Source organism: Rhodamnia argentea, chromosome 11, assembly GCF_020921035.1.
Source record: "Rhodamnia argentea isolate NSW1041297 chromosome 11, ASM2092103v1, whole genome shotgun sequence".
Lineage (NCBI taxonomy): Eukaryota > Viridiplantae > Streptophyta > Magnoliopsida > Myrtales > Myrtaceae > Rhodamnia > Rhodamnia argentea.
In genome coordinates this window covers 7162877-7181256 of record NC_063160.1, presented here as the reverse complement: position 1 = coordinate 7181256, position 18380 = coordinate 7162877, and the positions used below count along the sequence as shown (strand labels likewise).

Here is an 18380-nt window from a genome sequence, read left to right as displayed (position 1 = left end):
AAGTGCAATGTTGAACTCATTTTCAATGATTCCTTCTATTACCCATTTCTTATTCCATCTCATACTTTCATTAAAAAAATTGAGAAGATTAATTCGAAACTTCAAGAGCCTCAGTAGGATCCATACCATGAAGAGGTCAAATCCTAAGAGCAAGACGAGATCATAGAACAAATTGAAGAATGAGAAATGCCGCTCGTCCAAATGCCATCAAGGAATTATAATATTGCAGATGATGAATTTCTACATAAATGTGTTGAGGCAAATGCTGAGTTATAAATGAAGAGGGAACGACCATAGCAGCCGGAGACATTGTCAGCCACTTTCACTTCATAAGCCCCGAAATATGCTCTCTCAAAGTGTTAATCAATTATCAAAATATATTTGACATATTTTTAGCTTTTCAGCATGCCTTGAAGACATTTGTTACTCTAAAGATGATGTATTATCTAGTTCATTGGAGTGCTAGTCCTAAAAATTTTTCGGAAACAAGTTCATTCGGTAAGATAATTGTAGCCAATTGGATACTTTCAATCCTAAAGATGAAGTAACGACAAGATTTGAGAAACAAATCTTCAAGAACCTGTGGAGATTGATGCCGGACCATTGGGCTTTGTCCATCAGTTCAAGTTAAAGATGTTGATTGCGCAAGAGAGTTACTGATTCAATAGACAAGTTGTTGATTTCATGGTTACCGATTGACTACCTATATGTCGATTTACAAGTTCATTGTCGATTCCACTATTACTAATCAACCGAAAGTTGTTTTGGACAATTTCCTTTGCTGTTTGTTTATCTTTCATGTGGTCTATTGAGTTGCCCAAGCTGGTGAATTAAATTAGAGTCTAAATACAATTACTTTGCATTTAGTCAAGTGTCTTTAGTCCCATTTTTATGAGTCTTAAACATGTTGCGGGTTTCAAGAGTCAAAGTTCAAGTCTCTAGATATTTTAATGCATTTTCTAGTTCCTAGCTCTTTATTGTGTTTTCTAATTCTCATGTCGTTGGATAATTCCCATGTCTTGATTTTTGTTTATTTCCTATGTAATGATCCCGCTATATAAAAATGTAAAACCTCAAATGTAAGACAATGACTTGAATATTGAGATTATATGAGATCTGTCTTTGTTTGATCAAATATTGGTTTCTGTATCCTTGAAAGTTGGATTCTTCCTTGGTGATGAGCCAAGAAGTATTGCACTCTTAGCTGGTGTTCTTCTCATATCTTGAAGTCCTGAATCCTCGACTGGTGATATTCCATAAACCTTGATGGTGAACTTCGTCAATTTTGATTGTGATCCTCGGTTGGTGGCGTGTCTTGTATGCGTTTGTTCTGATTGTATTCTATTATGCATTGACATTCATCCATCGACATCTATCCCATACACTTTAACAACATTGACAATCATTCACAATAGCGTTCGCCCGCCCCCGAACACACATCAAACCCACAAGCTCGAGATACATGAGCTTTATATCTTGTAGCCATGGCTGTTCAAGCTCTCCTATCCGAGGGACCAAACTTGATAGGCCAAGATGACTGCAAGCCCATGTCTCAAGCTTGAGTGGCCATGACCGCGAGTTTCAAAGTTAGATTTGGCCATGGTGGCCACAAGATTCGAGCTCAAATGGTCATGATCGCGGGCTTCAAGTTTGAGTAACCATGGCACTCATAATGAAGTGAAAACACTTGTCACTCTAATCAAATCACTCCCATCGTCAACAAATCTTCGTTGTCAATGACTTTGTCAAGGGTACTGCAATGTGTTCTTCGCGGGCTCTCCCTCTCTCAATTAATTGTTCTTTTCAGTTTTCATCTTAACTGATGTGGATTGCACATGTGATGTCATAAAGAAGTACATTAAAACTTTTCTTGTACATCTCAATTACATTTCCTTCTTACAACATTTTAGTTTGGTATATTTTCTTATAGAAAACTACTAGCCCGACAGTCCGACAGTAGTATCGGTTATTTCTGATCATACGACCTTCCAATCAATGAATGTTTTATGAAAACACGCGGTGATGGTATGTGGATCTGTGGTTGAGATTATACCGTCATTGACAGTATTGTTAGGAAAGGATTTCCCATTTTCATATGTAAAAAGACAAAATTAATTATCTGAGGATTTAAAAGTAAAGCAACAATATCATGAAGAGAACAAACGGAAGTCGTGTGACCCTGAATGCTGAGAGAGGAGCTCTTACAATATCAACTAAGCAAAATAGCCTAAAACTAAAAGTAGTGTAAAGCACTAACATTACTCCATTTGTATAAATATATACTTCACATAAAATCAATGCAAACTCTCATATTTGAACTACTTATAAAAAAAATTCCGACAAAAAAAAAAAACTACTTATCAAAAATTTGATTTACATCTCATCACATCCATATGATTACTACCATTAGGCTGTTAGAACTGAACCATGAGCTGAACCGAAAACCGAATTCAACCGAACCTAAATTTTGTGAATTTTCAGTTCGGATAATAGAAAAAACCATAAATTTTTTTCAGTTCGATTTTTTATGGTTGAATTTCAGTTTTTTAATGGTTCAGTTACAGTTTTTGAGAAAGACTAATGCCCCCACACACTCTCTCCTCATCCTCAACCACAACCTCAACCTCAGCCTTCCTCGTGCAGTCATCCTCCGCTCTCTCTCTCTCTCTCTCTAGCCTAGAAACAGAAGAGACGCCGTCGAAGCACCAAGACTCACGTTGATGGACAAGCGGAAGACCAGATGAAGCGCCTCATCCCTACCCTCTCTCATCTCCACCCTCCAGGATGAGTTCGCCTCCAAGTCCGAGGCCAAACTCCCCTCCGAACTGAGCTCGCATCACCGTCCTATTCTCTCGATGAGGAGCTTGGCCTACCTAGCAGAGGGGTCGCGGCCCCCTTGCAGACGAAGGGGAGGGCATCACGAGCCCTCGCGTCGCCAGATCTGACTAGGCGAGGGCTTGTGAAGCCCCATCTACACTCGACGCCTGCCACAACCCCTCGCCGGCCTTCGGCCACCAAAAAATGAAAAATAACAGAAAAATAAAAACTAAAAAACGAAAAAATTGAAAATTCAAACCGAATTGAATTGAATTTTTTGTTCAGTTCATATCCAGTTCGGAGCGACATTTTGTTCGGTTCAAGGCTTTCTTTAACTGGTTCGGCTCAGTTCAATTTTTAAAAAAACCGAACCGAACTGAACCATTAACACCCCTAACTATCATATCCAATGGATACAATTTTGTTCACTTAAAAGGGACTTTCACGTTATAAGCATCTATGTGATTCGGACCTTTAGCTTATATGTGTAAGATACGGGTGATAGTGTTTTGGCAATGAGTGGACATAGGAGCTTTTGGCCGAAACAATTAATTCTGCGCGTGTTGGTCCCGAAGAAGCTGCAAGTATTTTGAAGCCAATAAAAATTATGGTTGAACATACTCTCAAATTTGTTAAAATCTTCCATTTTTTTCTGCGCTCCTGACATTCGCTGAAAGTAGAGTCGGGTCAAAAGGGCCAAAGTGTCGTCAGCATCATGGCCAAAACAGTGCCCGTTTGGGAGTCCAAAATCGTCTTTGCGGGAAGCAAATCCATCCCCTCCCCAAATGAGCCACTCATCTACGGACTCCAGCCGACAATCTTCTTCGTCCCCAACTTCCAACGCCTGATAGTCAATCTCAAGTCAACACAACTGAAACTGCTTGATCACAATTCACATCTCGAAACGGAGTTCCATCCTCTTCCTCTGTTTCCATGGCCAAGCTTCCCATCCATGGAGTCCACGCCCCTGGCCTCACTCTCTTCCTCATCTTTCTTCAGTACCCACCTCTTCTTCTCGCTCTTTCCTCATCCTGCACCATCCAGACCAAGCACTTCATCAATTGCGGATCGAGCAACAGCGTAAACTACTTCACCAGAGACTTTGTCGGGGACACGAGTTCTGACTCCGTCTCCTTCTCAGAACAGAATACCTCCACACAGTCCAGCGACCAACTATCGAGCGTCTCGGCCATCTACGACACGGCGAGAATCTTCAGAAGCCCTTCATCGCAATACGTTCTTGATAGAACCGGCAAAGGCACTCACATCGTGCGGCTCCACTTCTTCCCTTTCGGTTCCTCGAGCAATCTCTCTGAGGCTCTGTTCAATGTCTCGGTAAAGGGGCTCACCCTTCTCAGCAATTTCCAAGTGCCCAGTAGTACAGACTCTCCTGTAGTGGAGGAATTCTTCCTCAGCATAAGTAGAGCTAGGCTCGTGCTCCGTTTTAGTCCTCAAGGATCATCTTTTGCTTTTATCAATGCCCTTGAAGTGTTCCTTGTGCCTGATGGACTCGCTCCGTATTATGCTCCAAATCTGCGCACGACTTACAGGATAAACGTCGGAGGCGGTGAAGTAACTCTGGCTAATGATAGTTTGTGGAGAAGTTGGGATCCTGATGATGATTACATTCATGTCCCAAATGCTGCCCAGAATAGCTCTAGCTATGAGAGTGCTCTTCATTACCAGGATGATCTAGACAAATGCTTAGCATCTGAACTCGTCTACCAGACTGCTAAAGTGATGAGTGTGAATTTTACCAATGGGCAATTATACCGCAACACCACCTGGAGTTTCAAGGTGAGCACGAACGCCCGGCACTTGGTCCGGGCTCATTTCTGCGACTTCGTTAGCCCGTCTCTCAACACGGTGTACTTCAATCTCTATAGTTATGATAACTTCTCTGAGTTGATCGACCCATATGGCAAGAAGGTGTTTCGACAGCGGTTAGTTCCTTTCCATTATGATTTGCTGGTTAAACCAGGCAGCTCAGGGCTAGTGAAAGTCAGCATAGGCCTCCTAAATACCTCAATGTATCAGCAGGCCTATCTCAATGGCCTGGAGATAATGGTGATAATAGGGTCGAAGGACTCAGAGGACGATAACCAGAACAAGCATGTCAGCCTCATGATTGGGCTAGTTTCCGGAAGCATCGCGCTTCTCTGCATTTTCGGATCTGCAGCGATCTTCGGATGCAAGTATAGAAAGCCAAAGAGAGCTGATATGTCGGTTTGGACACCATCGCCTGCATTCCGAGGAGGCAGTAAACCGACTGAGCAAACTAGCCATGGCTCCGTCGCATCTAATTTTCATTTAGGACTGACAATACCCCTTGCTGAAATCCATTTTGCTACCAATAACTTCGATGGCAAACTTTTGATAGGCAGTGGTGGATTCGGTAATGTCTATAGAGGAACTCTCAGGGACGGCACTAAAGTTGCCGTGAAACGGAGCAAGCCAGAATCGGAACAAGGCTTCTCCGAGTTCCAAACAGAGATCACTGTCTTGTCCAAAATCCGCCATCGGCACCTCGTATCCTTAATTGGGTATTGCGCTGAACGGTCCGAGATGCTACTTGTTTACGAGTTTATGGAGAAGGGGAGCTTAAGAGATCACTTGTACAACTCCGATTTCCCATTCTTACCGTGGAACCAAAGGCTGGAGATCTGCATTGGAGCGGCCCGGGGCTTGAACTACCTCCACAAAGGCGTGGCTGGAGGAATTATTCACCGTGACATCAAGTCCACCAACATTTTGCTAGACGAGAATTACGTTGCAAAGGTAGCTGACTTTGGTCTGTCCAAGCTGGGGCCTCTCGATCAAAGCCAAACCCATGTGAGTACAGCGGTCAAGGGCACCTTCGGATACCTCGATCCAGAGTACTTCAAGACCCAACAGCTGACGGAAAAATCAGATGTGTACTCGTTCGGAGTGGTTCTTCTTGAGGTGCTATGTGCGAGGCCATCCATAGACCCTTCGCTTCCTAGAGAACAGGCGAACTTGGCCGAATGGGGCATCACATTCATCAAGAGCGGAAACATCGAGCAAATAGTGGACCCTGTTCTTGCTGGTCAGATCAATCCGAACTCGTTGAGGAAGTACGGGGAAGTTGCTGAGAAATGCTTGCAAGAAGAGGACAAGGAGAGGCCTAGCATGCGGGATGTGCTCCTGGACTTGGAATACGCCTTGCAGCTTCAGCAAACTACAGTGAACAGCAAGATGTATGGTGACAGCGCGACTGGCCGTTCGCTCCCATCATCTAGTGCAGCCGTGGTCGAGGGAGAGGGTGTGGCCACAGCAGGGATGGACATCTGTGAGATGTCCATCAGTGAAATTTTTCCCAGATGAAGATTGATGAAGCCAGAAGAATTTCAGATTGCAGGATATATAGTGAAGTGTTTCCGATATCCATTGTCTATCTGAAAAGAAGTGTACATCCCCATTGTCTTGAATTGCGCCTTGTCCAAGCATTTGGCTCAGGATAGATGTGGTGATGTTTATGCATACAATTGTTTATTGTTCAAACTACAAGAGAGGACAACATTGGATCGTGATAGATGGGAAGTGAGAGAGACTGCGCGTCCCTTAGTTGGAGACCTTAGCTCTACACTTGTTTCACAGGTTGCACCATGGATGTCCTGCTCTGTAAGTGCTTTTGACCATGATGCTAAATGGCTTTCATAGTTATTTTCTGCAAAACGATTCTGATAAATTTGGTTAGACTCGAGGTTTCAACTCGCGATTGTCTCAGTCGCTGAGAGCATGAGCTTACTTTACAATCCTAAAATTTCTCCTCTGCTGTTCTTCATGGTTCATGAGAAATGCTTTTCTGCTGGATGGCTTTCGACTCAAATTGCAACCGTTTACCGTGCAATTTGTGCTGTCTATGCTTTGTTGACAGCAAAAGTCCTAATTTATCCTCAATTTGCATTGTGATTTCATTAGGTCGACGTTATTTTATCTTGTTGTGCTTCATCTGTTTTGTTTTCTTTGGAAACAATGAGCTTTGCTGTCTTGACTGCGTTTTACTCCAATCCAGATCAGAACAAAATTTTTCTCCTCCCTTCACTTGATTTGTGGATATTGTAGATGCGTATATCGACCATGTTATTCGACCAAAAAAAAAAAAAATCAACGATGTTATGTTCATGCGAAGTAAGTAAATTATTTGCTGCCGTAATTTACCAAGTTTATTATCACATATCTCTTGCTGACGGATTTGTCAGAGGCTTGCTTCACAGAAGGTTGCTCTATGTTGGAATTAACTTAAAATTGGTGACAGAATCCTAGTTGTCCCTACCGGACTATGATGTTTTAGAGAGAGTTTTAACTTGACGGGTTCATAATAAGATTCGTTAGGGATGACTTGGCCCATTCCTAGCCTGTTTAGTAAACACCAACTGGTTACATGGATTCAACTGTGAGGTGGGGGGCAAAGGGGCCGCCACGTGGGGCTATTTGAGGATGTTGGAATTTAACATCGATAAATTCGACTACCCTCTATCAACGTTAGATTGCGGAATCACCCAAAAATATCGTTGAATCACTAACGCATTCTCAGTTGAATCTTTAATCCATGATGGTCCAAATATGATTACAGAGGAAGATATTTACGTTCCACAACGTAAATGCTATCGATTTTCAAAGTAACCATGTTTTGCCTATTGCTTTTGAGAGAGAGAGAGAGGGGGGGGAAGTTAACATACGTAACTTCTTTGTACGTTTTCTTTCGTTTATTATCTCTTGTGCCCTTTCAAAGCTATCTATCCCTATTAGAGATAAGGAGGTTGTGGTTTGAAAGGCCTCTCTTCATGGGACTTTTTCAAACACACCCAATCATGTACATTAATCTAACATCTCCCACTCGGACATGATGGGCTTGATAATCCTCTATCAAGAACATAGAGCAATTAACATCGTCTACTTTAGAAATAATTTATACTTGCAAAGATGTTGTGCGATCGGTGAGTACACATGCACTTGGGAGCTCGGTTATGCACTTATTAGGATTACATAATAGCTATAATCCAAAATAAAATAAAATAAAATAATGTCTCACAATACCCTAGGCATATTTTGTTATAATAGTCCAAGTATCCATATCTCTTAAAGGTTGTACTTGACTATTCTATACTAATTATGTATTTACAATTATATCCACACCCATAATAGGCGATATAATTGGTCAACCGGTAAATACATGTAGTATACATAAAATAACAATAGTCTTTGTACTCATATGTCTCTCTATTTTAGAACAACTGCATTCCTAGATACGTCCATAAAGCCATATTAATTTCATGATTGTCGGTAACATGCTAAAGTAGCAACATTGATCCGTTATTTTGAGAACATAGTCAAAAGTAACATGGGGTATAAAATGGGGTAATCAATTCATAAATCACCTTAAGGACTCACATGATGAGTAAACAAGGATAATCATACTCATCTCTCTTATGGATCTAATATAGCACATGTAGTCCGAATTACATGGTATAACAAATTTCTCTTTCTTTAAGAGCGTATATTATTTATCAAACATATCCACTATACGGATTTTAGCCTCAACATAGCCACATGATTTTCATGTTCATATGTTTAGCCCGAGTAATATATCAACTTGCTCTCAACAATGCCCAATTAAGTATTCGCAATTGGCTTCCTTCGAGCATACATGATTGTGAGACTATCATGATCGGTCTTATCACATATAAATCATAGACCTCATCTTAAATTCAATCAAGGCGACACAAAATATCATATGTACCGAATTTGCTCTTTCAGCATCTTGCGTACATATGATCTCATCTCAACTCTTTTACTACAGCGCTTGAGACGATTGTTTGTGTGGGTGCGCTAATTATTGCTTGGTGACATATCTTTCAACTATGTATGTGTGTTTTTGCTAGTCTCATTAGATCTCTAACAAAGTTATCCTTAATTTCAATGCGCTTCGTCATGCCATGATACTTAGAATCTTTTACATAGGAAATATTTGCTTGACTATTACAATAAAATGTTGCTACTCTAGGAACATCGGTGACAATTGCTAAATTTTTCAAGAAACATTTCAGCCATAGTGCTTCTTGCATTGCAACAGAGCATGCAACAATTTAGCATCCATTGTACATAGAGCTGTGCATGTTTGTTTTGTGCTTCTCCAAGAAATTACACCTTTATTAAGCAAGAACACATTTCAAATATCGATTTAGGCTCATCTAGGTCCCCTCTCCAATTAGCATCGGAGTAACCAATTAAGTATAAATCACTCCCTTGCTAATGGAGCCAATAATCCATATTGCCTCTCAAGGAACTCAAAATTTTGTACACTGCTTTCTAGTGTGCTTCCAAGATTTGACTGATAGCGACTGCACTAAAGTAAGGGACATGTTTCATTTCTTTCTTCTCTTCTGGAGTCTTAGGACACATCTCAGAAGTCAAGCATTCACCTTGTATGATAAGGGTATCAATGGAATTATAATGCTGCATATTGTAACATTGAAGAATCTTTTTAATATAAAATTCTTCAGATAGAGCAAGCAGGTTTCTTGAACGACTTCTTTCTATCTTTACTCCCAACATGTGGGCAACTTCTTCTTATCCTTTATTTCAAAATTGGATTACAACAATTCTTTTCTGGTGATAAACATATCCTTATTATTCTCAAATAACAGAATATCATCCGCATAAAGTTATGAAATCACAAATTTATCCTCGAACTATTTGACATATATAAAGTGGTCTTCTTCAATCATCGTAAACCCAAAAAAAGTTATGGCTCGATGAAAACGAAGGTACCACTGTCTTAGATGATTGCATAAGGCCATAGATTGAGCAATGAAGTTTGCAAACTTTTCGTTCCCGACATTTAGCTATGACATCTATCGGTTGCTTTTTATTCATCATCTAGTTCTTCATTGAGAAATGCCATCTTTACATCCATTTGATGTAATTCTAAGTCCAAATTTGCAACTATAGATATGAGTAATTGTCCCGCTATCTAGCCACCAGGAACTGGATGAGGCTTTAGATAGATTGGATTCACAAATAAATGCCAAAGAATCATTCCCTGCAAGCTCACGCTTAAACAACCATGTTTTATATTTGTCAAAGTCTTTCTTTATGTGATTGTTCTTCTTACAAAAGAAGTAACCGTCGCAGTCCTTCTTAAAGGATACTTTCTTTGCACCCAAACTATTAGAATGACTAGTGGCTACATGAGTTCCTTCATGAGTATGATTTTTAGAACTTTTAATTTGCAATTCTACCATCTTTTAGATGTAACATCTAACATTACCAAAACCATCATACCTGATGTTGAACAGTCCTTGCAGATGGTCCCACTCTCAGCTTTAGAAGAGACACATTTCCGAGTTTATAAGGCTTCCATTATTTATTTAACAGCATAGTTAGCTATCAAAACACTTTTCAAGCGTTTCTTAATGAATCGCTTCATAGCTAATAAGCAAACCCGATTGCTCTTTTCCTAAGTAACGCTTAGTGCTTTCAAGGGTTCCACACTGATGATAGTTGGATTTGCAGGCTTAAACTTAATAAGAGCAATATGAATATTTACCAGCTCCATTGCAAATAGAAAATCCCCATTCAATTTCTTAAAGTTTCAATTAGTATGAACCACAATTCTAATAGAATTGCCGTTTATAGAGAATGTGACTTATTTAATAAACAATATATATAATTAGCATCATGTGAGTACTTATCCCGAGAGTTACATACATCATCATGTAATCACATTTGGGCTGAATACATGATATGCGATTGTAAACTCTCCGCATGATAGTAGCAATGTATATATATATACACACACACACACATTCGTTAATTCATCACCTTTGGGTGTATGAAACACTTAGATTAGTCAATCCTCAACTATATGTTGTACATGTAAACCTCCATGAAACAATACATGATCGTCTCTTTTGAGAGTATGACCACGCAGTAGAATATGAGACATCCCACCATAATATTTTATCGATATTTCACAAATCTAATCAAGTGTGCCACTTTGACTGTCATAACCCGGTTGAAAATTTGAAACTCTCTCATACCAAGGATATAAACTTTATGTCTCACATTTATCATATAAATGTAATTTTAGACTTTTGAAGACAGGGGCAATTAGTCGTTAAAATCACATGTGATACTAATTGCATTGTTGCATTCATCGACACATGTTGAACTTTATACATCCTATTAATGAATTACACTCTACATATTCCGTATGTGGTCATAGACATGTGAGCTTGCATCTATATTTCTAAAACCCTAGAGAAATACATGAAAAAATACGAAAATATCCTAAAAATACATGTACTCAGAGTTCCGTACGTATTTTCAATTCTTAAAAGTATCATACATCTAAAAAAAAATATCACTCCATATAGCATGAATATATGAGCACTCTAGTCCTTGGAACTCCTAAAACGGAGCATACATTCTACACGTAAGACTCATGCGTGGCACATGCCAAAGTTGCTGTTGGTCCGAAAATTGGCCCAACCGCCTCCCCTAACCTAGCGGTTGGACTGGGTCCAGCGATTCTACCAAACCGGTCAACAGTCTCTAGTTGAAAGGCTTGAGTAAAATGGTCAACGAGTCGGGTTAATGGGTCAATCGAGTATGGTTGAGTCACGGTTGTTAAGCTCATGCTGACGTCAACCCTTCACGTGCCTTGCACATTCTTTCGAACTTTTGCCCGTGAGCGGACTTGCAAGCGCGTGACCGCACATGGTGGTGACCTTTATATGGTTTCCCTCATCTTGACAAGCACAATCTCAATATGTGATCAAAATTAATTTTTACCAAATAAAAAATTCCAAAAATTAGCCAAAATCGTGATCTCGAGATCTAAATTATGGAGGCTCTAATACCACATGCAAGCCGCGATTAAACCTTACACGGCACCCTATGATGTATTAATAAAAAATCATGAAATATCATAACGGATTAAAGGTGTTTATACACCCGAACTTGGAATCCATTGTTCTTGATGCGAAACACTAATGAACCAATTCTTAAGAGCTTCTCCTCTATTACCCTATGAATAATTGGTTTCAGTGAGACTACTACTCACGTATCGCGTTTTGTGACAGCTTCTTATGTGAGGTTAATTGTGCATAAGGATTAGATGAGGGACTTGAACTCTGTATATAAAGTTCTTAGCCGGACCCTCTTATTACAGACCGAGCTAAACTTGGCCCATACTAACCAGCCCCATATTAGACTAATTAAGAAACTTTATATCATTTTTTTATTATACCAATCCGTAATTAAAATAATAATTAATTGAACCCACATTAAAAAAAAACTATTACAATATTTTCAACAATCTTCACCTTGGCTCAGTATTTGAGCCGGTCGCAATTGCTTCATTGGATTTTGAACTTCGCTACTACTCTCCTAAAACCCCTCATCTGCTCAATCGCCATAAACAATCTTCCAAGACCAAGTTACTCTTCAACTTTGTCATAATTATCTACCTCATCAAAATGCCAACTCCACTTGCTGTATAAGGATTATAAGACAAAACCTCCATTATCAGAGATAAAGCAAAACTACCATTGCATTTATATTGTTGGGAAAGCGTCTTATGGTATTTTGAAGTTGACAAAGCCATTTGTCTGTACATTTTCAATACGTATAGATGTTGTCTTATCTTAGCATGAACTAAATACAAGGAAGGCTTTATCAGTACTAATAGATACTGAAGTATAAAGTGAAAGAATCATGAAGGCTGGATCAACTTTATTGGAGTTAGCAAGGTAATGAATGGCAAATTCATGGGGATTTGGAGGTACTGTGATAAGGTGAACAATTCATAAAATACTACTCAAGACACACTTAATGTTTGATGAATTGCTTGACTGAAATTTTTTTATTCGGAGCCTAGGGAGCATGGTGTAGTAATCAGGAATTTCAAAAAGGCACAACCCCAGCGCTGAGCCTGTCTCTTACTTGCATTATATCATGTCACAAGCGCTTCAGGAGGATGAAAGTCTCGGCCTCGTGATTGTGAGAAGGGTTCGCAAACACGGGCGATTGCGTAGTCGTGGCTGAGCATTTTACTGAATATTTTGTCCAAACATATTATTAAAACTACCAAACTGAGTTTTTTTTATTTTTCAATAGACCGGCTTTGCTTAACCCAAACCGACTTTTTCTATTCTTCAACAGACCTCAGATTCAGAGAAACATTTTACTGACTATGTAAATTATATGACTATACCCAATCCAACCCAACCCAAACCTACTCACATAACTCATTCAAGAAAACAGAGAATAACCCTAGCATATCTCCTAAATTAAAAAAAAAAAAATGTGCAAAATAAACAAAATCAAGTTGTTCCAAATTCAACCCAGCGGAAATGCCACCCTTGTAGAACCCCACGGCGGCCGCTCCCCTCCCGCCGTCGAGGGCGGATATGTGGCTGGAGTCAAGCTAGAGCATCGACGAATGGCGGCAGTCAAAGATGAGCCACTCCCGTCACCTAGAACCAAGCCGGCCGCCACGGCGGTGAAGTGGGGAGGCTGAAGACTCTACGACCGCCATTGATGAAGCTCAATCCCACCGATCTCAAGATCCGATGTCACCATGTCGAGGTCGAGCATCCAAGGAGTTGTTCCTTCTTTCTTGGGTGGATGTTAATGGCGGTATTTGGGTATAAAGAGTGAGAAGGAAGAGCAGGAGCCGAATGAGGCGGAAGGAGGAGAAACAAGAAAGAGGGAGATTTTGGTCTTTTGTGGTTATGCAGGGTTTACAAAAGCAATGGTCTGTAAAATGAAAATGGGTGTGAAATGGGTGTATCCCCATTCCATTTAGACCCATTTATACTTAGGCATTTGATTGTCCGACCTATTTAAACTCATATATCAAGTTTTAAGCAACTCATAGTTGATCCATTCTGTTGAACATGAGTTAAAATATGGGTCCAAGACCCATTTTGACGGCTTTAGTCCCAAGCATCTAATATTTTCTCCTCCTGAGGAGCCTGACTTTTCTAGATCAATCCTATCAATAGGCCTGGCTAGTCCCACACCGAAAATTCTGAAATTTTCAGCTTGCAGAATTATTCCGGTGCTCTAGCTTTCTGACGTTGCTTTGCCTTGCTCACGATCAGTTTTAGGGTACAAAATTGGACCCGCCATCATGAAAAATTGTTTGGGATTTCTCGGCGCACGTGAGCCCAATACAATGTATCTTTGACTTTGATTGATTCCCATGTGGATCGCACATTGTTTACAGGATGAAGTTGTGAACTGTCAGGTCTGTCCGAAGAAGCGGTTTCAAGTGACCCCTGGTTTTTAAAAAGCACGCTCCTACACACCCTTTAGAACCTTGATCCAAAATCCTTACAAAGCAAAACAGCAAGCAACCGGTAAAACTTCGAGGAAAAAACCATGGTGGGTCAGCGGATGATGGTGACGAAGCCGAGCCGCAGCGACGAGGTGCCGGACGAGGAGGAGCAGCTGAAGATCGCCAATCAGGTCCGAGCCCAGTTCGATTCCCTGGCCCCGAGGCGCCCTCTCAAGCCCAACCGCAGCGAACCGGACCGGTCATCATCATCCCCCGTCGACTCCTCCGGCAGCTTCGAGCACGCCATTCCCGAGCTCGACAAGCTCAGGTCTCTCCAGTCCCAGTCCCCACAGGTAACGATGAATCCACGAGCTTGCTATCGGCTCGTTCTTTTCCCCTTTCCTTCTGTGTTTGCGTCTGCTGATCTCTGATCGAGACTCGAGATCGGTCAGGACTTGACTGGCCTCGTGTGTGCATATATTATCAGGGCCTGTTCGCTGCGGGATCGGGTTCGACGGACGTGCAGGGCGAGTTCGTGGAGACCCAGTATTACAAAGAGCTGGAATCGGTCGACAAACAGCATCACGCGGTGATTAAAACGACCACTCGACCAATCAATCCTGCGTTCTACGTTTCTTCCAAGCTTCCTCTTTTCATTTCCATATGTTAGCGACCGAGATTGACCTTAGAGGTTCCCTTTTCGATTGAATCAGACGGGAAGCGGGTTCATAAGCGCGATCGGAGAAGGCCGCCACAACGGCAGCGGGTACGACGTTCGGTACGAAAGAGACGGTTTCAAGAGCGGCCCGGATGGCAAGCCGGCCGTTCGAAGCAATCCGGCGACGAACGATTGGGTCCCGAGCGATGCGTCTCGTCAGGTAACTCATGACTGCGATTCTTTCGGCTGTTCTCGCTTGATCTTTCTCCTAATTAGTCCGTAATTTTCAGTGAGTTTTCATGTTCTAGGACTATGTTTCGACGAAGCCCAACAGGAGCGAGAGTTCTTAGATCTCTTCAGTAGCATCGTGCAGGCGTTGAAAGTTGGAAAACATTTTCTTTTTTTCTCCTTTTGTCCTTAATTTCGGAATAAAAGACGCATCAATTTAAGAAAAGCTTGGAAAAATCATGTCTCGTCGATGATAAGGATGACGACTTTTGCGCGTAAAAAAGTGGAACTATTCGACCAACAATGTTTGTTTATGGTTTGAGCTTATCCGTTTGCCGCCATTAGCACATACGCTAATAGCTAGAAACATGGTGCGGTTGTTGGAATAGTCCTGGTTGGTATGTCTATCTCTAATCTATACATATAATCAAATGATTGATGGAATTATTTATTGTTACTCTCGCTACACGACGCTTAATTTTCCTTCTGCGATTGCCACGTGGCTTAATTATAGCACATGGCCATGGTTCACGATTAATGCTAATTTAGTGATTTGTAATTCCTCAATTGCCTGTCACTTATTGAAAATGGATTTGTAATCTATAAAGAGGTGAAGATTATATTTAAATGCCTTGCTAAATGTATTTTACCGATAAAGTGAATTAACATGAGGATCGAATTTTTTTGAAGTAAATTCTATTGTCCTTTTCAAGTCTTTATTTCCGTCGACTTAATGCTTATAATTTGAAGCATAACTTTTCATAGTTAGGTGAATAAGTACATTACTTATCCGTCCAATTGAAAATTATTTGAAAGATTAACTTTTTTATTACTTGAATGACTTTTCCTTAATATTCCTTTTCAAACGCTCAAGTACGAGGATGGGAAATCTTGAATTAGCTAATTTGGTTCAAGTACGTGGATCAAAGGTTCATCTCCTCCACTTTGTAAATAGGATGCTCCTTTCGACCAAAAAAAAAAAGTGATGCTCCTGTATGTATGTTGACACCCTCGACAGATGCAGACATATCGAAAGCCCATGTAATTGCTGCATCTTGAAGACTGAAACCTTTTTCCGAAATGGCATAAAATAGCAATATTCACATGTAACATGACATGTCAAAATAAATTCAAAGCACAATAATGAAATGATATGATTTAACAATAATAACATGCAACATGACATAACAGATCAAATTCAAGACATGATAATTAGATAGTGGCACAATATGACAATATTCACATGCAATATGAAAAGACAAATCAGATCCCGAATAGTGGCAAAGTAACATGTTATGTCAATATTCACATGTAATATGCCATGACAAATCAGATCTCGAACAGTGGCAAAGTAACATGTCAGGCCAACATGAAATGAAGTTTAAAATGTGATGGGATATGAACTGACATGACAATAATAACATGTATCATAACATGGCAAATTAGGTTCAAAACATGATGATGTGAGTTTGATTAGATTTCCTGCTTTAATCGGATGTGGTGTTGGCTATATAGATGCGCACCCAATTCTATTCCAAATCATAACTCATTTCTAAATCACGAAGTGAATGTTCGCATGTACGTGGCTTTAATTCATGGGTTCAAATAGACAACCCAACCTACTACCCAACCCAAGCCATTCGGTATATGATGTATAGGTGTAATCTCATGCAATGATTAAATATATCGATCATTTTATACGCCCTCCAAACTGTACAATTTATAGCATCATGTTTTACACCAAAAAGTGTCTAGTTTTTTCTTATTATTGACATGTAATAATGTGAAGAATCGACAAAGTAGAGTCGACAATCTCGGATGCAACTGTAATAGAAGTAACAATCCATGTAGTGGAATAAACAACTATCAATGTAATGGAGTCAAGGAAATCGCCAAGGTAGTACAATCGAAAAAATCGTCGATAACTATTTGTAACCTCTGTAGGTAACTTCGCTTTGTAAAATCTGTTTGTAACTTCCATTGGTAACCTCTGGTAACATTTGTTTGTAACTTCCCTTTATAACATCCGTTGATTACCATTGATTGTAGGCTTTAAATAGCGACATCATACTCTTCAGAGACCCAGCACAAATCATACAAATTTGTCTTTATCTTTGCTTTCCCACACTACACTTTATTTTCCTTAGCTATAGCTTTCAGATTCGTATCGTCGCTTAAGTTCCGACATGTCTCTGTATCCCGAGTATTGCATTGCCGATCAAATTTTGGTGTAGTATCACTACGTTGTCAAGATTTGTCTTCAGTTAAATTTCGGCAAGTTGGTCAACATTTGGTTTGCTTATAATGATTGTACTTTCTAAACCTTGTCGTTAGTTAAGTTCGGATAAGGTTTGTGTTTATATTATTCTCTCTGAAGGAAAGTTGTTGATTTCTCTACCAACCTAGATATTTCCTATTCAGAATTGGTGCAAAACCATGTCCTTCAATTTAAAACCCGAAGAACTATTTTTTAGGTGAAAGATATTTCGTTGCAAGAGAAATTTCGACGAATCGTTTTTTTGGCACGCCTAGTGGGATCAATGTAGCCGATTTGAGGAAATACGATGATATTTACGAGGAGTCAACAATGATAGTGGTAACAACTCATCACCACAAACAAGTGATGATATAGTGACACTTCTGAGTCATCGACTGCACATCTGCTGGTAGAACAAAAGCAAGATGGAGATGTCGACTTCTTGAGGCAACTCATAGATGAGCAGAGAAGGTAACGTTAGAGCCAAGTGTTGTGATGTAGACTACTATGAGGAAGATTCTCGACGAACACCAAAAGGAAACGACTGATGAAATGCTTTTTCGACATGGTAAAACCAATGATCGTCAACACCTTCCGTGAGGTCATGCGTGGGCTAGGAATGTCAAGCCATTCAATTCATATGCAGGCGAATCCTACCAATCTTGTACCTTGTGGACCTTTGCAAAGGGCTAAAACCATTGGTACAACAAAGACATGTAGGGCGATACCTATCAATGGAAATAATTAGCAAAGGGCCAAAATCGTGGGTACGACCCAAACTTGTGGGGTGATACATGTTGATAAAATAATTTGCAAAGGGCTGAAACCATTGGTATAACCCAAACTTGTGGAGTGATACCAACTGATGGATACAATTTGCAAATGACTGAAACTATTGGTAAGACCAAGACCTGTGGGACTATACCAATCGATGGAAGAAATTTGCAAAGGGCTGGAAGTTCCTCTAACTCTTAATCAATTGAATGGTAGAAATAATTTAGGCCAAGTGATCCTACCACTAGTGAGCATTTCATAAAGGCTGAAACTTCTATACATCTTGAACCTAGGGTGTAGGAAAGTGAAGTCTATCGACCTATCTACCTTGAACC

At 40.2% G+C, this 18380-nt stretch overlaps 2 protein-coding genes across 6 annotated transcripts; both read left to right on the top strand.

The window, feature by feature from the left end:
* The first annotated feature begins 3536 nt into the window (after positions 1 to 3536).
* LOC115742067 (probable receptor-like protein kinase At2g23200) lies at positions 3537 to 6301 on the top strand. 3 transcript variants are annotated; one of them, XM_030676155.2, is made up of 2 exons: positions 3537 to 6018; positions 6109 to 6301. In XM_030676155.2, exons 1-2 carry the CDS (start codon positions 3751 to 3753, stop codon positions 6160 to 6162), a joined length of 2322 nt encoding a protein of 773 aa, XP_030532015.1. In that variant the 5' UTR covers positions 3537 to 3750; the 3' UTR covers positions 6163 to 6301. The 3 variants fall into 3 exon arrangements, with proteins under 3 accessions (XP_030532015.1, XP_030532014.1, XP_048128840.1); XM_030676154.2 differs by having other exon boundaries at positions 3537 to 6022; positions 6113 to 6301; XM_048272883.1 differs by having other exon boundaries at positions 3537 to 6301.
* Positions 6302 to 14108: 7807 nt separating this feature from the next.
* LOC115742166 lies at positions 14109 to 15453 on the top strand. 3 transcript variants are annotated; one of them, XM_030676291.2, is made up of 4 exons: positions 14109 to 14481; positions 14616 to 14717; positions 14842 to 15006; positions 15095 to 15453. In XM_030676291.2, exons 1-4 carry the CDS (start codon positions 14233 to 14235, stop codon positions 15134 to 15136), a joined length of 558 nt encoding a protein of 185 aa, XP_030532151.1. In that variant the 5' UTR covers positions 14109 to 14232; the 3' UTR covers positions 15137 to 15453. The 3 variants fall into 3 exon arrangements, with proteins under 3 accessions (XP_030532151.1, XP_048128852.1, XP_048128853.1); XM_048272895.1 differs by having other exon boundaries at positions 14604 to 14717; XM_048272896.1 differs by having other exon boundaries at positions 14604 to 14717; positions 15077 to 15453.
* Positions 15454 to 18380: the final 2927 nt, after the last annotated feature.

Excerpts from the sequence above, each read along its gene's own strand:
- LOC115742067 (XM_048272883.1), top strand. The coding sequence starts at position 3,751 with ATGGCCAAGCTTCCCATCCATGGAGTCCACGCCCCTGGCCTCACTCTC.
- LOC115742166 (XM_048272895.1), top strand. The coding sequence starts at position 14,233 with ATGGTGGGTCAGCGGATGATGGTGACGAAGCCGAGCCGCAGCGACGAG. Across the intron at positions 14,718-14,841 it reads TCGACAAACAGCATCACGCG|ACGGGAAGCGGGTTCATAAG; the intron begins GTGATTAAAACG and ends CGATTGAATCAG. Across the intron at positions 15,007-15,094 it reads CGAGCGATGCGTCTCGTCAG|GACTATGTTTCGACGAAGCC; the intron begins GTAACTCATGAC and ends TTCATGTTCTAG.